At 36.0% G+C, this 27,194-nt stretch overlaps 1 protein-coding gene across 8 annotated transcripts in view; it reads left to right on the top strand.

The window, feature by feature from the left end:
- The first annotated feature begins 7,011 nt into the window (after nucleotides 1-7,011).
- The window catches only part of CENPE (centromere protein E), an 87,906-nt gene continuing 67,723 nt past the window's right edge, over nucleotides 7,012-27,194 (top strand). For all 8 annotated transcript variants that reach the window (XM_007999428.3, XM_073017527.1, XM_073017528.1 and 5 more), the window contains exons 1-16: nucleotides 7,012-7,170; nucleotides 8,585-8,676; nucleotides 9,183-9,272; nucleotides 9,397-9,515; nucleotides 10,414-10,533; nucleotides 10,962-11,043; nucleotides 11,200-11,267; nucleotides 11,350-11,415; nucleotides 14,924-14,975; nucleotides 17,490-17,577; nucleotides 17,885-18,014; nucleotides 19,284-19,403; nucleotides 20,253-20,411; nucleotides 23,678-23,825; nucleotides 24,662-24,750; nucleotides 25,810-25,977. In XM_007999428.3, the coding sequence (XP_007997619.3) occupies nucleotides 7,115-7,170; nucleotides 8,585-8,676; nucleotides 9,183-9,272; nucleotides 9,397-9,515; nucleotides 10,414-10,533; nucleotides 10,962-11,043; nucleotides 11,200-11,267; nucleotides 11,350-11,415; nucleotides 14,924-14,975; nucleotides 17,490-17,577; nucleotides 17,885-18,014; nucleotides 19,284-19,403; nucleotides 20,253-20,411; nucleotides 23,678-23,825; nucleotides 24,662-24,750; nucleotides 25,810-25,977 (1,647 nt within the window). In that variant the 5' untranslated portion in view covers nucleotides 7,012-7,114. The remainder of the gene's footprint in view (nucleotides 7,171-8,584; nucleotides 8,677-9,182; nucleotides 9,273-9,396; nucleotides 9,516-10,413; nucleotides 10,534-10,961; nucleotides 11,044-11,199; nucleotides 11,268-11,349; nucleotides 11,416-14,923; nucleotides 14,976-17,489; nucleotides 17,578-17,884; nucleotides 18,015-19,283; nucleotides 19,404-20,252; nucleotides 20,412-23,677; nucleotides 23,826-24,661; nucleotides 24,751-25,809; nucleotides 25,978-27,194) is intronic.

The following is a 27,194-nucleotide window of genomic DNA, read 5'->3' as shown; positions in this document are numbered from 1 at the left end:
GAATAGATTTTGGTGGGCTGCCATCATCCTCTGCCACATTGTGACTACCTTAGATTTTCTCAGTAACATAGATCACTTTTCCTACTCCCTCACAAATCTATAATCAATTTTACACTCATCCATACTCAATTTGAACAAGTTTCCCTTTAAAAAATTTTTATTATTTTTTAACTGACAAAAAGTACTTCTATTTATGGGGTACAATATGATGTTTTGTAGTATGTATATATTGTGGAATGGCTAAATCAAGGTAATTAATATATGCATTACCTCACATATTTTTGTGTAACTTAAAATCTATTCTCCTAGCAATTCAATTTTCTTTTTTCAATGAAGACATTATAGAATTACTGAAGCTGAAGAAAAACCTTAGAAATTTTCTCATCCAATTCTCTCATTGTACGGATTAGAAAATGGTGACACAGAGATAAATGATTTTCCAGTACGGCATAGCTTAGAAATAGTCTTTGGACTGACCCAGGTCAGAGCAGTTATCATGATGCCATACAAATACAAATAGCCTGTTACTGTGATTAAAAGGTAAGAGATACTATGTCTGTGATCATTACAAATAGATGTCTCCAAATTAAAAATAAGAATTATGCTTTGAAAATTAGGCATTCTCTCTATTAAACAAAAATTACTCCTATTTAGGCCATAATCCTAAGCAACTTAATGCAGGAACAGAAAATAAAATACTACATGTTCTTACTTATAAGCGGAGCTAAACATTGACCACATATGGATGTAAATATGGGAACAATAGAAAGGAGAAGGAGGGAGGGGGGAGGGGGTTGAATAACTACCTATCAGGCACCATGCTCACTATGGATGACACCCATATCCCAAACTTCAGCATCACACAATATTCCCATGTGACAAATCTGCACATATACTTCCTGTACCTAAAATAAAATTTGAAATAAAAAATTACCCCATTAAAGGTGATTGTATGTAATAAGTATATTACAATTATTTTTATACGAAATGCATTAAAATAAGTGAGAACAGGTGAGTAATTTGAATTAATGTATATTTTTAATATTAGTAGCTTCTCCAGATCCTACAGTTTGCACCATATTCACACTCTTCAAAACACCATTCAAGGCGATGTCATGCTTTGGGAAATATTACAGTGCCCTCTGCAGCTTCAGCATAAATAACACAGTTGGGGAAAAAAACAGTAATTGAAACATCAAGATAAAAGTATGTGCAATTAATATGCCTCAGAAATTCACTTTTCTTCTTAAACTGAATGAAAATACTTACATAAAGATCACATTTAAGCACAGTTCACTACAGCATGTATGACAGGTACCTTTTTATGTAAAAGATAGGCAATATAGAAAAAGATTTATATGTGTGCATATCTATAAATTATTTTGAGGAGAATACTTTAGGAAATGGCACACGTGCCTCTAGGGAGGTGAAATGACACCTTAGGAGTCAATGTAGGAAGATTTGTTTTTCGCTGTGAATCTTCTGTTCATTTGAATCTTTTGATCATATGCAGGTATTAATCTTTCAGGTAAAAAAAAAAGTTAACAAAAATTTTGATTGCCTATGAGAGAAATGATAGGCATCCAAATGTTAAGCCTCTCTGTCCAGAAGTTCTATCACTTTAGATAGCAATTTAATCTTTATGCTTTCCCTGACCACTCAATCTATTTTTATTTTTACATTTTTAAACTTTTTTTAGTTGGATTTACTTGGTCCATCTCTTTTTTATTAGAACATGTTTATTTCTTTTTCCTCTTTTTGAAAATTTTTCTAGATTTAGGGGGTACATCTGTGCATGTTATGCAGTTGTGTTACATGGATATATTGCGTAGTGATGAAATTTGGGTTTTTAGTGTTCCCATAACCTGAATAGTGAACATTGTACCAAATTGGTAGTATTCCATCCCTCAGTCCCCTAGCACTGTCCCACCTTTTGGAGTTGCCAGAGTCTATATTCACTCTATATGTCTGATATGGTTTGGCTGTGTCCCCACCACATCTCATCTTGAATTTTAATCCCCATAATCCCCATGTCTCATGGGAAGGACCTGGTGGGAAGTGACTGGATCATGGGGATGGTTTCTCTCATGCTGTTCTCTATTACTGAGTGAGTTCTCAAGAGATCTGATGGTTTTATAAGCGTCTGGCATTTCCCCTGCTCCCACTCACTCTCCTGCCTCCTTGCGAAGAAGGTGCCTGCTTCTGCTTTGCCTTCCACCATTATTGTGTTTCCTGAAGCCTCCCTAACCATGCAGAACTGTAAATCAATTAAAACCTCTTCATAAGTTACCCAGTCTCAGGTATTTCTTTATAAGCACCATGAGAACAGACTAATTGTCCATGTGTACCCATTGATTAGCTCTCACTTATAAGTGACAACATGCAGTTTTTAACTTCCTGTTTCTGAGTCATTTCACTTGGGACAATGGCCTCCAGTTCCATGCATGTTGGTTATTATTCTTTTATTTTATTTATTTATTTTAATTTATTTATTTCATGAATAAGTTCTTTAGTGGTGATTTCTGAGATTCTGGTGCACCCATCACCCAAGCAGTGTAAACTGTACCCAATGTGTAGACTTTCATCTCTCACCCCCTCCCACCCTTTCCCCCAAATCCCCAAAGTTCATTGTATCATTCTTATGCCTTTGAGTCCTCATAGCTTAGCCCCCACTTATGAGAACATATGACGTTTGGTTTTCCATTCCTGAGTTACTTCACTTAGAATAATGGCCTCCAATTCCATCCAGGTTGCTGTGAATCCCATTATTTTATTCCTTTTCATGGCTGAGTAGTATTCCATGGTATGTATACATCACGATACTCTGGATTATCTTATTGGAAGCAGCCCTGCCTCTTCACAATTTAGTCATGAAAAAGGGTAATCCCTAGGAGCTCATAGCTAGATAACCAAAACAAATCTGAATGAGTAGGCTATATTTTATACACTGATTTATCTCAACTAATTTATTTAACTTGAGAGAAACTAATATTCATGTGGTTAAAATGTTAATAGTTATGAAATAATATTATAAAATGAAAGATGAATCTATTTTCCAACTCAGTCCTTTCCCTCCAAAGAAAGCTAGGTGTATTCTGTGTATCTTCCCAGAAATTATGCCAATAAGTATTTGAGTAATACTTAAGAAGTATTTTTTAATTAAATGTTTACTCTATGTCAAGCACCTTTGTATGCACAGGGGTTAAGGAGCAAACAAAAATTATGTCACTCTAGTGAGAGGAGACATACATACATAAATTAACACTCATACACATATTACATCTAAAAGTTACAAGTAATCTTATAACTAAGAAGAAGATTTAAGAAATAGAAGTAACATACAATGGAGTTGCTATTTTATACAGAGAGAGCTATGAGAGGGTGACATTTGAGTAGACGCTGGAATCAATGGGAAGGAGGGAAACATGGGTATCTGGAGTGAGAGCCTTCCATCCAGACAGAGCAGCCAGTGCAAAGGTCTTAAGAGGGGGTTTGTCTGGGATTCAGGAAACTGCCCATGGCCAGTGTGGCTGGAGTAGGGAGAGCAAAGGGGAGGGACAGTGGTAGGAGGTAAGGCCAGAGGGCAAACAAAGGGCAAGATCATGTGAGGCTTGGAGACAACTGAAAGACGTTGGGTTTTGTTCTGAGAGAAATCAGAGGGTGGGGATGAAGGTGTGGCACTGGGGGTCTTGAGAGAGGAGTATCATGATCTGACACATTTTCAAAGAATCACTCAAATTGCTGTGTTGAGAACAGACTGGCAGTGGGGGTGGGCAAGGGTAGAAACACTGAGATGAGCTCAATGCTAGATGATGGTATTTTGCACCAGGTAGCTGAAGCATAAGTTGTGACAAACTGTCATATTCTGAAATATTTTCAAGGTGGCCCTGACAGAATTTTCAGGTGAGAAGCTGAGCAGCATGGCTCCAGAGTTTGCACCTGGATAACCGGAAGGATAGACTTGCCATCAACTGAGAAGCAGAAAACTGCTGATTGAGCAGATTTTGAGGGGAAGAACATGAATTTGGTACTAGACATTTTAAGTTTGCCACATATATTAGACACGGAATATGGGAGAAATTAAGCATATGTTTACTGTTATGACTGGTTTACTAGAGCAGGAGAAAATGACAATGCAGGACAGACAGTGAGAAGGAGAGAACTGGATCCAGTGCACACATGGAGAGTTTCCAGAGTGGAAAACATACAGGTGTTTATCAAGTTACAGTCTGGAAGGCAAGTATGCAAGCACAAATGCACATAGTGAGTAGCCAGGCTGACAGGAGCTAGGGCAAAGTCTTTTCTGGAAGTTTCTATTTTCATAGTGAAATGAAGAATGTCTTGTTTGAAGGAATTAATGAATCCCTTTTTACTCCCTTGCTTAAAACACTCCATAGGCTTCCCGTCACCCTTGAGAATAAGATCCAAACATTTTACCACAGTCCACAAGGCCCCACGGGACCTGGACCTGGACCTACCTACCTCTCTCCATTGTCATAAATGCTTCAGTCACAGGGTCCTCCCCTTTGTCTCAGGCAGATGACAAACTCGATCAAGCCTTGGCTTCTTTGACTTACTTGTTCCTCTGTCTGGTACGCCCTTTCTCTTGTCCTCCCAAGTCTGGCTCATTCTTATCACATACGTTTCACTTCAAAGGTCACCTCCTCAGGTCTTTCTTGAACATCTCATCTAAAGTAAACCTTCTTTCCAACATGTTATTTTACTGTATATTTGTTATGTATTGTCTGCTGCTTCCCACAAGAATGTGTTTCATAAGAAACTAGCACTCTTATCCCACCTTATCACTCTCTCTCTGTCTCCTGATCCTACTAATCATTACATTGTGTGTGTGTGTGTGTGTGTGTGTGTGTGTGTGTGGAGAGAGAGAGAGACAGAGATTGAGATTTTTCAGTATCCATCTCCCCTAAGAGAATAACAACTCTACAACAACAAGTGCTTTGTCTATTCTATTCACTGTTGTGCTTCCTGACCCTAGAACCGTATCTGGCACATAATAGTTGTTCAATGAATATTTCTTGATGAACAGTTTGGAAAGTCAGATGAAAAATTGGATATAGAGCATATAATAGAAAGCCTGGCATATAGTAAATATTCAATAAATGTCACCTGCTGTGATGATGACAACAAAAAGACAGTCATAGCAACTATCATAAGCACAACTATGAAAGGCTGATGCCTTCTCTTTACTCGTGAACCAATCTCCTCTTGTCTCATTAGAAATTTTGATTAATCACATCTCCCTTCTCCTTCTTCATAGGTTCCTTGCCTTCAGCTATGTGGCATATTTGCCCACCATTAAAAATAAAAACTACAGTTAAAATATACCTTCCTTAACTCTGTATTTTCTTACTAGATATAGCCAAGTATCTTTACAGTCTAGCAATAAAAAAGAGTTGTTTATACTACCTCACAGCTGGTTAACCAACATTTAAATAGCCAATATTTAAACAAATATTGAATGAAATGACTTAGTTTTCTTTACGTTCTTATCTATTAACTAGTTTCTTTAAATTGAAAGAAACCACTTTCATCTAACTTAGTCTACCATCTAACTCAGTCCTCACTCTGCAAGGAAATTAGGCACATTCTGTGTATCTTTCCAGAAATTATGTATGTATATCCAGACATATTCTGTGTACATAACTGTGCACCTTGAATTTCTCTTAATAAATGAAACACCTTGGATAAGTTTCTAAAGTACACATAAAGAGCTAGGCCAGGCACAGTGGCTCATGCTTGTAATCCCAGCACTTTGGGAGGCCGAGGCAGGAGGATTGTTTGAGCCTAGAAGTTCAAGAAATGCCTGGGCAACACTGTGAGACCCCACTCCCCACCCTAATCCCCACCCCACCCCGTCTCCACAAAAAAATTAAAAATCATCTGGGCTGGTGATGTGCCTGTAATCCAAGCTACTCAGGAGGTTGAGGCGGGAACCCCTCTTGAGCTGAGGCCAGGAGTTGAGCCTTCAGTGAGCTGTGTTCAGGCCACTGCACTCTAGCCTAGGTGACACAGCAAGAACTCATGTCTATTAAAAAAAGAGAGAGAGAGAGAGACAAAAGGAAGACAAGCACTATTTTTGGGGAAAAAAATACTGTATTTAGAATAGATTTCCCTCTCAGTTAATAAAAGTTAACAACCCAGGCCAGGAGGGGTGGCTCACGCCTATAATCCCAGCACTTTGGGAGACTGAGGCGGGTGGATCACCTGAGGTCAGGAGTTTGAGACCAGCTTGGCCAACATGGCGAAGCCCCCTCTCTACTAAAAATACAAAAATTAGCTGGGCGTGGTGGCAAGTGCCAGTAATCCCAGCTACTCCGGAGGCTGAGGCAGGAGAATCGCTTGAAAGCAGGAGGTGGAGGTTGCAGTAAGCCGAGATGGCACCACTGCACTCCAGCCTGCGGTGACAGAGCGAGACTCAGTCTCCAAAAAAAAAGTATCAATCCATTCAGTTTTTCAGTCCTCAGTAATTATTTTCCCTAATTCAACCTCTTAGGAAGCCACAGCTAATGGAAACGAGTTACAGAAAGAGAGAAAGAAAAAGGAAAAAAGCCTAAACTCAGATTTTCTAAGGCGCACAACAAGCTTGTCACGTTTCTGGACTGCACAGTGAGTTTCAACTCTTGCTGTTTGAAGTTTATTTTAAACTGTTGGTGCAGTTTCTTTAAAGGATAGCAATTCTGTTTGGGTAGTGAAAAATACTTGTATCTCTACCTGGTTTCGTCTACGGGTTCCAAACTCTTTAAGGATGGGGTGGAGGATGATGTTCGCTGGCTTTTGGTAGATTACAGTGTTCTGGTATTCCAGGACCACCGCTCTCCGCCGACTCCTGGGCGCCCCTCCCTTCGACCCTCTTCTGCGACTCTCCGCCAGGCCCTTTAAATCCCCTCTCGTGTTTAGCTGTAGTCCCGCCGCCCGCCTTGCGTCCCCCGCGCTGCCCCGCAGGTGGAATGGCCCATGACGTCACGAGGCCACGGCTCAATCAGATGCAGCGTTTGGGAAATTTTAAATTTAAAGGCGGGGCGGCCCGTGCGCCCTGAAGCGTCGGCCGCGGAGGGTCCTCGCCTTTTTCCTGGGACCTGTTCAGCCTAACACGATGGCGGAGGAAGGAGCCGTGGCCGTCTGCGTGCGAGTGCGGCCGCTGAACAGCAGGTAGGGGGCCCACACCACGGCCCGGTGCCCGCTGGGCCTGCGGCGCCACCCTGAGCCGGAGGAGCCAGGCCTGCGGCGTTTCCAGGAGCAGCTGCTTCCCGGCTCTGCTGTCTAGTAACTCGGCCGCTGGCCACCGTTTCAGGGTCTGTAAAGTGACGGGGGAGGATCGGAGATCTAGAAGATACTTTCCAGCTGCGAGATTCACGTAAATTTAACTCAGTCTCGCTGACATTACAGACTTTCCCTTCTGTGCTGCTCTGCCTTGCCGCGTCTGCTCCTCCCTGCCCCATTCCCCGCCCTAGAGAAGTCGTATGGGACAGTGCCTTCCTAGCCCTCATCACAGTTAGTCATTTTACACGTAACTGCTGTCTTCAGACCCCCTGAAGACAAGAGCTAGTCTGTCTTGTCACATTGAGTTCAGTCGTCACTCAAGACTTCATTCATTCCACAAATATTTATCAATTTTTTTAGTACCTTTGTACTACACAGACACTCCTGTCATTGCCCAGTGGCTCTTCCATTCTAATGGGGCGAGACAGAAAGTAAAGTTGAAAATGTAGGATGTTATGTGGTGATATGTACGTAATAAATGCTATGGAGAAAAAGCAGGAAGAGGAATAAATGAAGTCAGTTTGCTTCGCTGGCTTCTGGCCCTCGACCCAAAATGCTAACACTTTGTGTGAGTGTGAAATTTTTATTGAACACGGGGTTTAATAAATGTAAATACCAAGATCAGGAATTTCCTATTTTTGAGGAGCTTGTTATCTAATGCCTTAAACCGCTGCATAAAGAAACCATTAAGATACTTTGTGACGAGTGTTAATGATAGGCGGGTGGAGAATGTTTGCTAGAGGAGTCATTAGCCCATCAGAGAAAAGACAGCTTCCGTGGGATGAACTGGTGTCAGGAAAGTCTTGACACTTCTCAAGAGTGAAATAATGGCTGTGTTACTTAATGGAAAGGAAAGTCAGAGTACTCCAGGCACAGAGAGGTTACATCTGTCATTTGGGGAAGACCTTCAGGTAGAGCTTAGCATGTATCTAGGAATTCAGAGGAAAATGGAAGAGAGAAAAGACATGATCTAGGACTCGTACCATGCTGAGGATTTCATAAGTTTCCAAAAGGTTTTAAGAATTTTAAACAAGACAGACACAATCAGAGTTGCATTTTGAACCATCCCTTCATTTACCAGTACTGGGGGAGAGGGTGAGAATGCAAGCCTTCACAAGAAAACACTTTTGAGGGGACAGGCGTCACTGAAGCTCCATTTAAGACTTGAATCCTCAAAGATGGACTTTCTGTCATTCTCTTATTATCTTTCAAAATATCCTTCAGAAGGTGAAATCTTTTAAATTGTCCCTCCTATGACATGACTTTTGTGACTGGTTAAAATGCAGTGTTTTTATTCTTTTAGAGAAGAATCACTTGGAGAAACTGCCCAAGTTTACTGGAAAACTGACAGTAATGCCATTTATCAAGTTGATGGAAGTAAATCCTTCAATTTTGGTAAGCTTATAATAGCATAAAAAGTTACCGTGTTATCCTTTTGCTATTAAAAGTACAAAAGGCTAATCAATAATATTAGAGTTGTCACTAAAGATTAGATTAAGCCTTCTACAAACTGCTTTGCTGGAAACAAAATTGTTTATCCATCATGTGTTTAAGTAAGGTAACCAACTGGTATTTAAAACAGTTATAATCACAGTTATCTAATTTTCATCTAGATAGATTCCAGACCCCCATGTGCAAACACTATGCCTTACTGACTCCGGAAAGAACATAGAAAACTTGACTTGTAGTGTATTTTTTGTGTGTATAAATGAACTCATTTTACCTTAGGGAAGGGTATTTTCAGAGAACCAAAAAGTTGAAGAAAAGACTGTGTCTTAAATACTTGATCATCCTACATTCTGACAGTTTTACTTTTAGGAATAATTACTAATTTGGAATGAAAACACAGTTGATTCATTTGGTTTAACTTATGTGTTGTTGTTGTTGCTGTTGTTGTTTAGATCGTGTCTTTCATGGTAATGAAACTACCAAAAATGTGTATGAAGAAATAGCAGCACCAATCATCGATTCTGCCATACAAGGCTACAATGGTTTGTATTCACTCAATGTTGCAGAAACATTTTAGTCTTGGGCATCTGTGCAATAAGCATGCATAGTTTTACCCATTATAGGTTTGTTTTTAATCTTTGCATATGTGTGTTTTGTTTTTTGCAGGTACTATATTTGCCTATGGACAGACCGCTTCCGGAAAAACATATACCATGATGGGTTCAGAAGATCATTTGGGAGTTACACCCAGGGCAATTCATGACATTTTCCAAAAAATTAAGAAGGTAAGTAACTTAACTGAATTTCTAGTACGTACAAGTAAAACTAGTAAAAACTGGGTACGAGTCTTAGTGTATTTCCCTTGTAAAGATGAAAGGAAGTAGATTTGCAGTTATTGTTTGATTATCCATGGTGAAAGAAGAAAGACATAGCATAGATTCACTTTTATCTCCACAACTTACTTTATAAAACTTAAATTTCTTTTATTCTTTCCCTTGAATTCTGCAACAATAATACTCTGAACAAAAAGTAGGCATTAAGGAACAAGAAAATTTTATCATGGTTAGCTCCACCTAACCATTTAATTATCAGTGATTATAAAGGAACAGTAGAAAGTAGATGTAGGTAAAAAAAAAAACAAAAAAGAAGGGAAGCAGAAAGAATAGGCAACCTAGTTAGTTAAGAGATGGTTTTAGATTAGCGTTTTTATTAAAATAAGAACATCTTGTAGTGTGATAGCAGATATTCTTGTCTTGCTCCTGATTTCAGTGGGGAAACTTTAGTGGGGATACTTCTGGTGTCTTCTCATTAAACATGATATTGACTTTTTTGCTGAGACAGATGTACTCCATCTTATTAGAGAAAAATCTACCCATCCCTATTTTATTAAATGTTTATATCAAAAAGAAAAAAAAAAAGAAAAATAACATCTTTTGATAGGGTTTTATTTTCAGCCTAGAGTTTGAGCCTAGAGTTGGTGTTCTTCCAGCTTTATGGTACTTCACTTTTCATTCTGTAGTGATGCTTTTATATTTTTGTGTTTATTATTTTGTCAACATTAGAACCAAGGGTTTTCTTAGTTTGTTTTACAGACATTTAACCTCTTTAAGCACATGAGCATTTAGTATTAGGTTTTCACAATTGGATGCTTCCTGGTGTTTTTATATAATTTTTTTCTTCTAGTTTCCTGATAGGGAATTTCTCTTACGTGTATCTTACATGGAAATATACAATGAAACCATTACAGATTTACTCTGTGGCACTCAAAAAATGAAACCTCTAATTATTCGAGAAGATGTCAATGTGAGTAGCAGACTTAAGGGAGCTTTAAAATTGACTTACTTATTGGGTTTATTGTTCTTGAACGTTTACCTGTAATTTCTATAGTTTTTAAAGTGTCTCCTATTTCTATAGTATGTGAGGGTTTTTTTGAAGTATTTATATTCATCTGTTAAACAACATGAATAGTTTTCAAATACTGACAGCTCTAATATTTTGGTTTAAGTGTAAAAATAGCAAGATGGAAGTATCAGGTTAGAATTTGTGTGCTTTGGTATATGAAATAAATTGTGGGTATTCATAGAATTACTTGTTACATTTCTACAGAATTATGGTTCCATTTGCCACTTTTAACTTTCACAAATGAATTCTATAATAGTTTGCACCTTGTTTTGAAAAGCAAACTTGTGACTTCTATTTCTCTAATCTTTCTGTAATTAAACTTGTTTCAGAGGAATGTGTATGTTGCTGATCTCACAGAAGAAGTTGTATATACATCAGAAATGGCTTTGAAATGGATTACAAAGGGAGAAAGTAAGACTTTATGCTGTATTTCTTTAAAACACTTGTAAAAACTATCTTTTCAATCAAGCACGTTTAGGCTTCAAATCACACTTCTTTAAGTTAAAAATTATTGTGTTTCTGTGGATTTTAATATATATGCAGCTGAAATATAACTCATTTTTACAGAGAACAGGCATTATGGAGAAACAAAAATGAATCAAAGAAGCAGTCGTTCTCATACCATCTTTAGGATGGTAGGTAATTCTCTCTGTCTATCTATTAGATCTTCCAAGTAAGAGTGCACTAATTTTTCTACAGCTTGCTTTTTCTATCTAGATTTTGGAAAGTAGAGAGAAGGGTGAACCTTCTAATTGTGAAGGATCTGTTAAGGTATCCCATTTGGTGAGTATTAATGAACCATAATAATGTACTGTATGAGCCAAAACAAAATTTAATTTAGCTGCTGGATGTTTGGCTTAATAAGAACTGTTAACTAAACTAAATGTGGGAGGAAGTCTACAACTTGTCTGCTTAGTTTTGTCAGTATCATCAAATTCCTAGCTAAAATGTTGTAGGAAAAATTCAGGGGATCTTTCTTCCTGTTATGTCATGGTTGCCATTTCCTAAAATTTAAATGTCAGGGCTATAGGGTTATAGGGATTGATGTTTTTTCTAACCACTAATGAAGCAGAATTTTTTTCTATACACATTTAACAATTTAAGTCATCTTAGAAAATACATTTCGTATTGTAAAGATAGTATTTTAGACTGTAAATCCATTGAGGAGTGATACTGCATTCATCCTTGAAGCCCCAACACATTGTACCTATTTTATGTCTAATGTAGACTTGTTGAATAAGTGAATGTAAGCATTATGCAAACATTCTTATATAGCACATAAGTAAACTTTCACTTTCTTCTTGCCACACTAAATTATTGCTGTCTCTTTCTTGCTCCTTTTCTACACTTTACCATATTGCTTTATTCTGCATCTTTAGGGCCTAAATTCTTTAGCTTGATGTGAGATATGATTTAAGATTATTTGAGTAGAAAACTTCACGGAAAAAAGCAATCTATGATATGTTTATTCATTTTCAGATTTTATAAAGTTAGATTATTAATTACTTAATATTCAATCCTAATTTCACGTTTGCTATTTTGCTTTAAAATTGTATAACTTATTTTTAGTAGACTTTAATCTTGTTTTAATTTAACAATAAAAAACCAAAACCTAACCTCTTTTGTTTTCTCATCCAAGACTGATATATCATCTAATTTTAACTTTTAATAGTTTAGCTTTAATACTCTTGGCATATTCAGTGATCTACTGGATGATTTTCCTCATGTTACTTGATGCTCTGTCATCAGTGTTCCATCTGTTCCAACCCTCCAGCCTACCCACTTACACTAAGAATCTTCTTGGAAAGAAGTCTCCTCTAAGGAGTCATCTCTGGCTCTTTAGAGGTGGCTCTTTTCTGATTATCTCCCGGCCTTGGTGGGATGATGATATCCAGTTTCTCTTAGCTGTACTCCTCTGTTTTCTACCCTGGCTTCTTTTTCTCTGCCCTCCTAAAAAAAAAATTAAAAAAAAAAAAAAAACTTGGAGGTATCCTGTGGCCTTTCTTACTTATTTCTTGCTCTCAAACATTCTGTCATCATTTCCATGTTGATAACTGCCAAATATTTTATCTATAGTCTCTGAATTCTAATTAATGTCTTCCTAAAGATGGTTATAATTGTGTCCCATCAATATCTCAAACTTTAATATGTCTAAAACGAAACTATTTTCTTCCTACCGTAGTGAATATTCCTTATTTCCAGTAAAAGCAGCATTATCCTAGCTGCCTAAGCTGGACACCCAAGTCAATCTTGACTCATCTTTTTCTGCCTTTCTCTTTGTCCACTTGTCCCATTTCTTATTGATCCTACCTTTGAACATTCCCGTGGGTGCTACACTCATTTACTTTCTCATCTCTCTTGAATTACGTCAGTCTCCTGGAACCTTGTCTCCATGACTCTTGTCTTTGTTTCTTGAAGGCATAATAAGGATTTCTAATATACTAACCACTGCTTTTGTATGTCACTTCCCGGGGCAAGATTTGGACACTTTTAACCAATCTATTTCCTTCTGCTTCAATGAACTCCTCCCTCATAGGTTGGGCCTCTGAGTATCTTTGAATATGAATGCTTGTTCTCATCTTTAACCTTCATTCATGCTGCCTTCATTACCACTTTGCCCTTTTATTATGTATCTGTGTCATCTGTAGTGGACACTGTGCAAGAAAAATCAGACTCAACTGGTAATACATATTTACCTGCCTAGTCTCAAAAATCTCCACAGAGAGAAATAACTTAAAGGTTTGACTTTCTTTCAAATCACTCACAATATTTACTAAGTCGTTATTGTGTTCTGAGCATGGTGTTGGGCTCTGAGATTAAAAAAATAAATAAACAAGACATCCCTCCACTGCTTCTCTTACAAGCAGTTTCCTCTGCCACCTCCCTAACCCAAGCTGGTATTATCTTTCACCCAGATTCCTACCCCAGCCGCCTGATGGGGCTGCCTGCAGCTGCTCTTGCCCCTTCCCAATCCATCCTCCACCCAGTAGTTGTAGTGGATCCATTGTGGAAGCCATTGCTGGGCTTTATGCAGGGTTCTATTACTCCCTTGCATAAAGCCCTGCAATGGCTTCTCATTGAACTTAAACATTTCAGAGTTTTTTATCTTACTTAAAAGGTCCTGTGTAATCTGGCCCCTGTCTGCTTCTCTTATTCTATCTTTTCCTGTCTTCACTTCACCAACTGTTCCACCCTGCCTTTTCTATTTTTTTGAACACACTGAGCACATTCTGCTTTGTGACTTAAATGTTTTGGCTCTTCTTTTTGTCTAGACTACTGTTTCCCTTGATCTTTTTGGGACCAGCTTCCTCTTCTCTCGTCATTCAGATCTCAGCTTAATGACAAGCCTTACACTGCTGTCCAATCCCGTGAACCTAAACCTACTAGCCCGTTTTCCAGCTCTATATTTAAATAATCTCTGTTACACTTATCACAACATGTTTCTTATTTGTCCTTTTATCTCTTCTCACCAGCCTCCTCCTCTATGTAGAATGTAAGCTCCATGAGAGCAGAGATCTTATTTATTTGTAGCCCTAGCACCTGATGCACTTCCTGGAGCATGATAAGTAGCCACTTCTTTTCAATAATATTTGTGAAATGAAAGAGAGGTCCAGCACTTAAAAGATGCCACAGTAAAGTCATGGTATTGCTACAGCATAGTACAGCTAGCATACATGACTAGCCCAACAAAATAAGTGCTATAACTGTAAGTTGTATCTATAAGTCATGTTTATAAAGAGTTCTGGTTATGCAGTTCAAGGAGCAGTTCATCTGAGATCTGGCAGGGAGGAAGGATAAAGTAGGCAAAGCTACCTTGAGGAGATAATCTTTGTGCCTGGTTCTTGAATAAAGAATAAGGACAGACTAGAACATTAGAACTAACTGAATAAAGGAAATAGCAAAAAGCTTGTGCTTGAAGGTGTAGAAGTACATGGGGTGTTTGGGGAATAGTGAGTATTTCTACTAGAGATAAGAATAAGGGATAGATAGATACAAAGTTGGAGCAATGCAAGTGCCAGCTTATAAAGAATTATATTTGCCATAGTAAGTTTTTGGACTGTGTATAGGAAACAGAACCTATACTGGCAGCATTATAGAAGATATAAAGAAAGGAACAGATAGAGAACAGTTTGACTCAGAGAAAAAAGGGAATGCCTAAACAGTAGCATGGGAGACATGGATACAGATAGAATATTCGGATATACCATGTATTAAAAATATTCTTTCAGTAGTTTGAATTTTATTATTTCAGATTATCTGCCCTAAAGATTTATTTTTATCTATCTTACAGAATTTGGTTGATCTTGCAGGCAGTGAAAGAGCTGCTCAAACAGGAGCTGAAGGTAATTAAAACTCATGAAATATGTTAATCTTAGTGTCTTCCTATTTTACAGGATTAAAAAGTACTACCAGGCATTTTTAGAAATTGATAAAGTAATTATATTCATTATTAATAATATTCATTAATGATGATTTTCTGATAAAAGTCTTTAACATAGAAATCAGCATCTTATCTGGTTAATTTTTATTTTAGTCTACAATAGCATCAATTAAAAAATGAAAATTATACAATTGATGATATTGTACAGCAGGAAAGCCCATGAGAATTCCATAAAAGCCATTCAAACTTTCAAAATAAGGAAACTAAGAAAGTGGGGTACAAAATTAATATACAGATACTAATTTTAGAAAGTTAAAATATTAATAAACAAAAACCAGTTAAAATGTTTAGTAGACAGAAAGACTCTGTTTATAATAACTTAAAGGATGTGATGCCTAGGAAGAAACTCAACAAAGATTTGTACAAGACTGATATAAAGAAAACTTTTTTTTTTTTTTTAATTTTTTTGAGGCAGACTCTCACTGTGTCTCCCAGGCTGGACTGCCGTGGAACGATCTCAGCTCAATGCAATCTCCGCCTCCTGGGCTCAAGCAGTTTTTGTGCCTCAGCCACTCGAGTAGCTGGGATTACAGACATGCATCACCACACCCAGCTAATTTTTGTATTTGTAGTACAGACAGAGTTTCGCCATGTTGGCTGGCCTGGTCCTGAACTCTTGGCCTCAAGTGATCCGCCCACCTCAGCCTCCCAAAGTTCTGGGATTACAGGTGTGAGCCACCACACCCGGCCTGAAAAAACTTGTAAATCAGACTTGAAGGACACAAACAAATACTTGAAAAAATGGAAAAGCATACTTAGATGTAGAAGATTCAAAATCACAAGGATATCAGGCCTCTGGGTTAATTTCTAGATTTAACACAATCCTAATAAAAAAGAGTACATTTTCATGTTTAAACTAGGTAAGATGATTTTAAAATTTGTACGGAAACATAAAAACAGACAAGAGTAGCCGGGAAAATTCCAAAAAGCAGAAAGTGGAATTTAAGATTTTACTATCTTACTATAAGATAGTTAAACATATTATAATGCCATAGTAATAAAACTACGTGAATTGTCAGCCCAGTAGAATAGAATAGAAAATCCATCAAGAGTCCTGAATACATACAGAAGTTAGAATACAATAAAAATGGTCCTTCAAATATGTGAAGAAAAGATAGATTATTCATTAATTGATGGCCATTTGGAAAAAAAAAAATTATCCATATATCATATACCAAGGAATGCATTATAAGTGGCTCAAAAATTTCAATATTAAAAAAATATAAAAATTATTAGAAGTCAACTTACAGTGGGACAGCCCTTTTGTAACTGATACAAAGTCCGGATGCCTTAAAAGTTTAAAAGAAACCAACAAAAAACTGGGCAAAGATGAATAGTTCATCAGGCTTGAATGGTTTAGCTTGCACCTGCACTCTTGCCATTAGAAGAGCTGCTGATCCAAGGAAGATTAGAAGTTTGTTCAACAGACTTGAGCTCATTCTGCAGCCTATTGTAGAGCCACTCAACTGAGCCTAGCCTACATCCACCAAACCAGTCCATCCTCAGACCTGTGAACAAAAAATAAATGCTTGTGTTAGCTGGTTGGTTAGGTAGTAATGTTACAGCAGTAGCTAATTAATGCACCTGTGAAATAACATCTATTCAAAGTTATTTTTTGCAATTTTTTTTGTATAGGCAGTAGATTGAAAACCTACATGTCCTTCAACAGGGGATGGGGTGGGTGAATGATGTCTGATGCAGCCGTAAAATGGAATTTTATACTTTAAGAAAGAATGAAAAAGATCAGTGTTTACCGATATGGAAATTTTTCCAAGATATGTTGCCAAGTGAAAAAAAGCAAAGTGCAAAATAGTATGTATGGTCTGTTACGATTGATGTCGGTGAAGAAAGAAGGAAATAAACATATATGAACTTGTATTTTTAAAAATCTCTAAAGAATAAACTAATAACAGTGGTGTCCTGGTAGAGGTATAGGAACTGGTTGAATGAATATGGGATAAAAGTGGAAGGGAGCTTTTTCAAAGTGTACTTTTTTTAAAAAAACTTTTTGAACCATGTAAGCATATTAACAATTTAAAAATGAGAAATTAGAGGTAAATTTGGTTATAAGTTCATAGTTGCCTGTATTTAGATGTTGAAAAAAAATTGATTTGAACCGAAGAGCTAGAGAAGCTCTTTCAGGAAACAAGTTTTTTTTCCCCTACATTCTTCCCTCCCTCTTCATTTTTTTCTTTTTACTATTTTTCTCAGGTAATAACCTTTCTGATTGACTTGAAGCGGGACCAATAGGGAAAGAGCTCCTTCTACCACTGATATTAAAGATGGGCTCATGTCTAAACCAGAGCATAGACTTTAGCATCTGCCCTCCAATTTCTCTCATTAACTTAGTGATAAATAAGTTTATCATCTGGAAAAGGAGTCAAGTTTGGTTTTCGTATTTGTTTAATAAATTCAGGTGTGCGGCTCAAGGAAGGCTGTAATATAAATCGAAGCTTATTTATTTTGGGACAAGTGATCAAGAAACTTAGTGATGGACAGGTTGGGTAAGTTTATCCCATTGTGTACTTACCTACTAATTCTTACCTTTTTCATTAGGTTGAACATTGCAATATTTAAATGACACTCAAATGTACTGATTTTTTCCATATATTCAAAAGCTTATACATACCACTATAATCTATTGAATTTACTTTCTGTTTTAAATATTTTTTAGTTAGTAGTTTTAATCTGCCTCATATACCCTGTAAACTAATTTTGGAAACTGATTTAAGTGTTCTGCATTAAAAACCAACTACTTTGTTATATAAACGTTTTCAATCTTTTTCTCCCATAAACTTATTCCTTGCTAAGTGGTTTCATAAATTATCGAGATAGCAAGTTAACACGAATTCTCCAGAATTCCTTGGGAGGAAACGCAAAGACACGTATTATCTGCACAATTACTCCAGTATCTTTTGATGAAACCCTTACTACTCTCCAGGTGAGTTTGATTTTTATCTCAACTTAATATGGGGGAAGATCAACTTGAAGAAGAAAAAATTACCTACTAAAATTAAGCAAAGTTTTTTAAATTAACACACCTGTTATAATCGATATGTTGTCTACTAAATAGCATTTCTTAATTTAATTTTGCCAGACTTCAATTATTTGTATCTTACCTTCACAATTTTTGCCACATCCAACACTATTTTACTGAAATTGACTTGATATTTTTTTAAATAACTCACTTTTTGTACTTAATTTATTGTAAAAGGAAACTTTAATATTAGTCCTATCAATAGGAAACTATTATTACTTGCCACAAATAGAAGGTAACAAAAAAATTGTGTGTCTGTCTGTATAACAAAATAATTCTGAAATTCCTGGTAGTTAACTGTTGCCTTCATTTGCTCTGAGCCTAAGGCCTACATTTTCTATTTTAAAAAGGAAAAGAACCAGCCTGACCAACATAGAGAAACCCTTTCTCTACTAAAAATACAAAAATTAGCCAGGTGTGGTAGCACATGCCTGTAATTCCAGCTACTGGGGAAGCTGAGGCAGGAGAATCGCTTGAACCCAGGAGGCAGAGGTTGCAGTGAGCCGAGATCGTGCCATTGCACTCCAGCCTAGGCAACAAGAGCGAAACTATGTCTCAAGAAAAATGAGAAATGTCAGCAGGGTAGCTTTCTCAATGAAGGATTCAATGTTATCTAATGGTCACCTTCATGTACCCACCTAAAGTTACTTATGGTACTTGTACTCTGAGAAACATTGCTTTAAATAGATGTTGAGCACCAGAACAAGGTACTATCAGAGGTGCAAAGAGAAACTAGAGTCCCTGGCTTAACAGAATTAATGAATTCTGTGACAAGGCACATAACACTTGTCTTGCAACATAATTTTAGTAGTTAAGTGGTTAATAACTAGTATAGAGTTTAAAGGAAGGAGTGTTATCTTTGGCTAGAAGCAAAACTTCAGAGTAGAGGAAGCGTTAGCACTGGACCTTGAGGGGTAAATGGGATTCCAATAAGCCGACGTTTTTAAGTTCTCTCAATATATCTTTTTTTATTCTCCTGAAGACTATCAGCCAGGGTAAGTTACAGAGCATTGTTATAAGTACATAGAATGTTCCCTTTTTTCAAAAGTATTAAGCCAACTGGAAAGAGTATTGATGTTTTTTAAACTTGAATATAAGAAAGCTAAATATTACTAATTAAATTCGAATTTTTTTAAGTGTTGAACACTTAGCACTTTTGTATTTTTTTTCCAGTTTGCCAGTACTGCTAAATATATGAAGAATACTCCTTATGTTAATGAGGTATCAACTGATGAAGCTCTCCTGAAAAGGTATAGAAAAGAAATAATGGATCTTAAAAAACAATTAGAGGAGGTATGTATGAATCATTTATTTCATTAAATAGAAAGAACCAGTTTAGAATGGAGACCTGCCCAAATGCTCAGAGACAATTCATTCCTGAATATCTGAGTTGCTACAATTTAAGTTTTAATTCATTTTTAAACAAGAAGAAATCTACTCATAAAAATTTTAGTTTAATTTACTATAAATTGTAAGATTTGGTTCTTGAAATTATTTTAGATTTTGTTTTTTATTTCAAAATCTGAGATTATCAAATGGGCCAATTAGAGGTATTTCTTAAAATTTTTCACAAATACATATGAATTCGGTTAAAAAGAGAAACTACAGAGTTACTTAGAACCACTTTCTGTATTTTCATGTTATCCTGAATTCCTCTTCTAACCCTTAGATTGCAATCTAATAATGTAGTGTAATTACTCATTTGTTTTAACCATCATGGTCCCATATTTTGTAAAAAAATCATGCATTAGTGATCTTTTTTAAAATGAGCTAAAATATCAAATGGTAATCTTATGAGAACATCTCTATCTTTACTATCGGAATTCAAGTCTTTGTTTTATGACTTCTGATTATTCATATCTTAGGCAATTAATAGAGTTATTATAAGAGCATTGTTGTCTTATACATGGTATACAGAATAGTTACATGAGAAGAAATGTGTATTTTATTGTAAGTGTGAGAAATTATTGATTACGGTAACTGCATTTTGGTGTTCTGCGGTTACAGTTAATTTTATTTCACTGAAATTAAAATTCTTATAGTTCATATACAAATGCAATATTTTATTCTTTTATGCTACTTTTAAGGTTTTAAAACTTAACCACATTTATTATTAACATAATCCAATATTGCATTCTATAGGTTTCTTTAGAGACGCGAGCTCAGGCAATGGAAAAAGACCAATTGGCCCAACTTTTGGAAGAAAAAGATTTGCTTCAGAAAGTACAGAATGAGAAAATTGAAAACTTAACACGGATGCTGGTGACCTCTTCTTCCCTCACATCACAACAGGAATTAAAGGTAAAATTAAAAGATGACAGCTTAAACTTGATGTACAGAGAATAGAATTGGTATTTCTATATGTTTATTATGTAGTATGCACTTTCCATCCTTTGATACAGTATTTTCAAGAAACCCAGAAGATTTTGTGTTTTCACAGTACCTAAGAGATACATTAAAAATACCAATTTCTGATTCTCACTTGTAGAGATTCTAATTCAACAAGTTTGGAGTTTATTTAAATAATTTATTTGCAATATGCTGTTTAATAAATTCTAAAGAAACTGGGTGATTGGAAGCCACAGGTTTCTAGAATATGTGGAAATATTATTTTATACTTAAACAGAAATATTAATCTCAGGAAAATTGGTGTAGAGTATAAAACAACATAATTGTGTCAATGTAGAGTCTGCTGAAAGAAAATAAAAACAACATAGTGAACAAAATTCTGACTTTATGTAGTTTTTTTTTTTGTTTGTCTTTAATTGAGTAGGAATTTATTCAATAGACTTTTGGGGGTGTGAGGGTGTCATGGATAAGAGGAGGACCTCTGGAGCTAGACTGCCTGGATTTAAATCTGTCGTTTCCTAACTCTTGGCCTTAGACAATTTATTGAATTCACTTTGCTACTTTTTCCTGTGGAAGTAGCAGTGTGGAAGAGCTTGATACTCACCTCATAAGTGTTGTGTGAGAATTAAATGAGATAATAGGTAGAATTAGCTCAACACAGCACTTTCCACACCGCATATTCTCAACTAATGTACGTTGTTAATATGAATAAGCAGTATGTACATTGGTATACAGAAGACAATCAAGATTGTCTTTGGTTGAGTGGTGAGCAGGAAATAGCCCAATGAAAGACCTAGAGAAGAATGTTTCAAAAGAGACCTACATGTACAACAGCTTGGAGTTGTGAAGAAACATGATGCATTCCTTGGACTTAAGATGTTCTAGTAGCAGGGGCATTTTAAACCCCCTTGAGGGATTTGAATGTGATGTTTTGCTAACAACAAACTGATATAATTCTGATGCGTGTGACATCAGAATTATAGTTGAGAAAGATGTAGCTGCTGTGCACATCAGATTGCTTGGGCCTGCAAAGACTGACTCTGGAGTTGGAGTGAATTGGATAAATTGGAGAAGTGTTTGGAAAGTAAACTTAGCAGGACTTTGTGGTTGTTTGGATGTTGAGGGCAGAGAAAGGGAGGAGGAGGTGTCCAGAATGACTTGCAAGCAATTGCTTGGCTTCCTGGGTAGCTGGTAACAATATTGGTTAAGTTAAGGAACACTGAATAAAAAGCAGTGGAAATGGTGGGTATTTTATTTGGGATTTCTTTTGTTTGAGATGTCAGGCAGTTGAAAATGCAAATGTGTGAATATTAGGTAGAAGATTTGAGATATAAATATCAATTTGGGCATTAACTACTACAGATCCAAATTAAAGTTTGTTCTGGTTGCATGTTGAGAGAAGGCAACAGAAGGCAAAGTAACAGAAGGCAAAACTCCAATTGGGTAAGACAGAGAAAGAAGAATCTGTAAAGAAGCCCAGGTTTAGCTCTAGAGTTAAGAATAAACCTAGTGAATATAGTAACTAAGGGGAGAGAATATTTCAGGGAAGTAGTATTCAGCAGTGTCATATTCTGCTGAGAAGTTAAATAAGATAAAGATGGACAAAAAATTATTTGCATTTGGAAACACAGCTTATTTGCAAACGTGATTTGAGTTATTAATTAGTAGGGTTGTGAAAGCCATCTTGTAGTGTGTTGAGGTGGCCTAGATGGATGGGATCTTGAATATAGTAGAAAGAATTGGACTACCATAGGAGAAACACCTCTTGAATTGGAACAAACACAGACGAAAGGATAGGCCTCTGTGCAGGTAGTACTCTTAGGAGTTTAGGTTTATACTTTCTTTGTGAAATAGGTTTAATTTTTCTGCTGAGATGGCAGTTGATGGTAGAGTCGTAAGTTTACAGAGATACTAAAGGTTTGAAATAGGCTAGCCTTTGTAGGTAATGAAAAAGAAAGCTGACAAGGGGGAAGGGAATATTGCCAAGCAGCATTAAAGATCCGGTTTATCTTGTCAGCCAGTCTTCTGGCTGTGTGGCTCTGGCAGTGCTCAGGAGGCTGATAAAGGTCTTGAACACAGTGTCATTTGAGTGTGCCATGTGGGGTACATGTAAGGGACAGAGAATGGGTCAAATAATTTGAGAACGTTGACCTCAAATTTCAAACATGATTACGGTGATCTATGGAATCTAAGATGATAGGGTGAGAACCAAGAGAGAGATGGCCAAAAAAAAAAAAAAGAAAGTCACGCAACAAGGGAACAGAGCTACATAGCCCCTGATAAGCTAAATAGCTATGGTGGGATTAATTAAATTAATGATTTGGAAGGATAACAACAGCGATAAGAGCAAGAGGTCTAGGTTTATGACTTTCAGATAATGATAAGGTCCAGGTATGGCTTTGGTAGCAACTAGCATTAAACTGAAGGTTATTGGAGGATTTATATATGATGGGGCTTTTGCAGAGCAGGACGTGGAAAGGGCTGGCCATTTCAAGCAGAAGAACAGCACTCAGGCATGACAGTATGCAGTTTATTCTGAGGACAAGAAGTAATCTTAAGAGGCAATGTGATGGAATGGTTGCATGGAAAGGCTCTGAAGAAATAGACATGGGCTCAGCCACCAATTGGCTATACAACCTTACACAACTTGTCCAACCTTGTTGGGCACCCAGCTCATCTGTTAAAAAGATGTAGTAAGGTTGATACTCTATACAAGTATCATCTCATCTTATTTGACTCTCTCAACAGCCTTAGGGTTGTGTATTTCAGATGTGATTACAACCCTAGGGTTGCTGAGAGAGTCAAATAAGATGAGATGATACTTGCACTGAGTAAAGAGACGAGAAGAATGGTGACTATGAAACCTGGAAAAACATACTTAAGAGGCAGGCACAGGAAGAGAAACCAGAATGAGTAGTAAGTACAGCAGCTGGGTAAGGAAAGAACCAGGAGATGGGTCCCTGAAGTGCTGAGGAAAGAGTGGATAAATCATGAGGAGGACAAAGTAGGAAATAAAGAAAACTGTAGTTAGAGTGAAGTAAAGAGTCAAGAGTTAGATTTTTTTTTTTTTTTAAGCAATGTCCTTAGACTAGTAAAAATTTAAACTAGGCTTAATAAGAATTCTACCAAGTCAATGGTTTTCAAAAATGAAAACTAGTTCCCTTGTTTTATTATGTTTGAATACAGATCTATATGACATAATTTTAATTTCTTCCTAGGCTAAAAGAAAACGAAGAGTTACTTGGTGTCTTGGCAAAATTAACAAAATGAAGAACTCAAACTATGCAGATCAATTTAATATGCCAACAAATATAACAACAAAAACACGCAAGCCGTCTATGACTTTATTAGGAGAAATTGATGAATGTGAGTGCTTTTTGCAAGTGGAACTATGTTTAATTATAAAAGCATCCTTATAAAGGGAAACTGTGTTTATAGCTCAGTTAATGTGATAAACATGTTTAAATACTGTGTATTTCATATGTGATTACAATGGAGATTATTATTTAAAATAAGTAATTCTAAAAATACAAAAAAATTAGCTGTGCGTGGTTGCAGGCACCTGTAATCCCAGCTACCTGGGAGGCTGAGGCAGGAGAATCACTTGAACCTGGGAGGCGGAGCTTGCAGTGAGCCAAGATCCATTGCACTCCAGCCTGGGCGACAAGAATGAAACTGTCTCAAAAATAAATAAATAAATGTAAAGTAATCATAAGTTCTTTACTCTGATTCTCTTAAGAATGATGCACTAGTTGAAACACACGTGAGACAGGTGTTTTTATTTTTGTTCTAATTATTCAACTAAATTATTAGTTATATGGCATCTGCCTTTGCTAATCTTAAAAGAGTGGCATTGGCATAGGAATCTTTCAAAATTATTTCTTCAATAGTACAGTCTGTTGGGGGGTCATTTAAAATCTACTTATAATGATCAAATCTCAAATTCAGAATTTGTCCTTTTAACGTGTATTTCATTAAGGATCCTGAATTGTGTCACTAATTCCAACCAGTGGTCATCTTAATTCATACAATAATATAAATCACCATATCTATTAATGTACTTTTAGTATTCATACTCTGAGCACATATTGTTAATTTGAAGTTCTTAGTATCTCTGATAAGAATTTTTTTAGTAATCTTTAATTTGTCTTAGGAAATTTGGTAAACATGTTTATGGACAAATTTTTTTTCTCTAATTATAGCTGTTTGTTCAGAGTCTGATGTTTTCAGTAACACTCTTGATACATTAAATGAGATAGAATGGAATCCAGCAACAAAGCTACTAAATCAGGTAACTTAATGTATTTTACAGCATATAATGCTTTTACTCTTTTTAAAATTATTTTGTTATTAGATATTGTTGTTACTTGTTCTCATTTAATTTCAGTAATGATTTTGGCTCTAATGAAGGCTTCTCTCTTTACGTTTCTATTCTATAACCATCAGGCACCTAGAGGAAGACTAAAAATTTCATAAGGCAGACATGTGCTAGCAGCTAAACCTTTGCTTCTAGCTCTTTGCTAGCAGATCTTAGTATTCGTGATGTTTGTAAAGTTTCTGTTTTGCCTTGGTAAACTTCATGAGGGTGACAAGACTGATTTTAAAAGTGTCAATTGTCAGGCATTTATACTGTTTAGAATAATACATCAGGGAGAGGTAATTTTGGTGAATACATCAGTAAGTTTAGATTCCTTGTTTACTTTGTATATTGCTTGTGTTTAAAGATGTATAGTTGTATAAAGTAGTAAAGACATTTTCATTTGAATTTTAGAATATAATTGCAGTGCTCCTTATTATTGTTAGTTAATTCCTATGAAGTATTATTGCCAAAGTGTTTTTGTGTTCCTAAGACATACATTAGAAGTTTCTTGGGTTTTTTTACAATCTCTGGTGTAGAAAAGTATCTTTTTAACTCATGGTTTATCTCTTTTCTTATAATAATATAGAAAATAGAAATAGGCCTCTTTAAGTATAGTAAAACAGTTATTAGCTTTAGAAGTCAATAAATAATATCTCTGTTTCCATTCTTGAATTCAGAAGCATCTGAGACATAAAATAGGATTTAGTTAGATTGGGGAATTAAATTATCAGTTTTATTACTGAGAAGCTTGAGGATTTATGATCAAAATTTCCTGTCAGGCACAGGCAAACATACAATTTATTGATATGTTTTTAAAATTCTCCTTCTTTCAAAATAATCTATTCTAAGTTAGCTAGTTTGCCAAAATGTAGACCTTTAGAAAGATATCAAATCAAAGTTAAATTAGTTATTTAAATAATCCAAATTTTGTTAAGGAAACAAAAAATATATGAATTTTCTGATTGGAAAATCTGTTCTTATTTATAATAGGAGAATATAGAAAGTGAGTTGAACTCACTTCGTGCTGACTATGATAATCTGGTATTAGACTATGAACAACTACGAACAGAAAAAGAAGAAATGGAATTGAAATTAAAAGAAAAGAATGATTTGGATGAATTTGAGGCTCTAGAAAGAAAAACTAAAAAAGATCAAGAGGTAAGAGAGACAGAAACGTAAAACTAAACTAAAAGCCTACTTTTAAAAGTAGTATTCTCCTTTTTCTATAATGTAAGCTTTTTTATATTTTTTTAAATGTACAGATAACAGTTTATGTGTTTATTGTATACAACATGATGTATGATGTTTTGAAGTATATATACATTGTGGAATGGTTAAATCTAGCTATCAAATGTACTACCTCACATAGTTAAATTGTTTTTGTGGTGATAGCACATAATATCCACAAATTTTAAGTTTTTTAAGAATACAGTACATTGTCTTTAACTATAGTCACCTTGCTGTACAATAGAGCTGTTGAAATTTATTCCTGCTATCTGTCATTATGTCATCTGACCAAGATTTCCCCATTTCCTTCTCCCTGCTAAACACCCCAGCCTCCGATAACCACCATTATACTTTCTACTTCTAAGAGATCAGCTTTTTAAGATTCTGCATATGAGATCATGCAGTATTTGTCTTTCTGTGCCTGGTTTATAATGTCCTTTGGGTTCATCCATATTGTTCCAAGTGGTAGGATGCTAGGATTTCTTTCTTTCTTTTTTTTTTTTTTTAATAGCTGAAGAATATTCCATTGTGACTTTATACCAAATTTTCTTTATCCGTTCTTCTGTTGGTAGACTCTTAGGTTGGTTCCGTATCTTGGCTGTTGTGGAAGGTGCTGCAGTAAATATGGGAATGCAGATATTTCTTGGACATACTCATTTAATTTCCTTTGGGTATATACCCAGTAGTAGGACTGCTGCATCTTATGGTAGTTCTATTTTTGCTTTGTTGAGGAACCCTCATACTGTTTTCTGTATATTTCCACCAACAATGTAAAAGGATTCCCTTTTGTCCACATCCTTGCCAAGAAGTTCTTTTCTGCCTTCTTGGTAAGCCATTCTGATTGGGATGAGGCAATACCTCACTGTGGTTTTGATTTGCATATCCTTGATTATTAGTAATATTGAACATTTTTTTTCATATATGTTGGCCATGTGTATGTCTTCTTTTGAGAAATGTCTGTTCAGGTCTTTTGCCTATATTTTAATTGGGTTGTTTGGGGGTTTTTTGCTATTGAGTTGTTTGAGTTTCTTATATATTTTGGATATTAATCATATGTCAGATGTATAGTTTGCAAATATTTCTGCCATTCTGTAGGTTGTCTCTTTATTGATGATTTCCTTTTACTTTAGTTGTAATTGCATTTTTTA

The sequence above is a fragment of the Chlorocebus sabaeus genome, chromosome 7 (genome assembly GCF_047675955.1).
Source record: "Chlorocebus sabaeus isolate Y175 chromosome 7, mChlSab1.0.hap1, whole genome shotgun sequence".
NCBI lineage: Eukaryota > Metazoa > Chordata > Mammalia > Primates > Cercopithecidae > Chlorocebus > Chlorocebus sabaeus.
The sequence above is the reverse complement of the archived record's forward strand: the minus strand, read 5'-3'. Positions and strand labels throughout refer to the sequence as shown.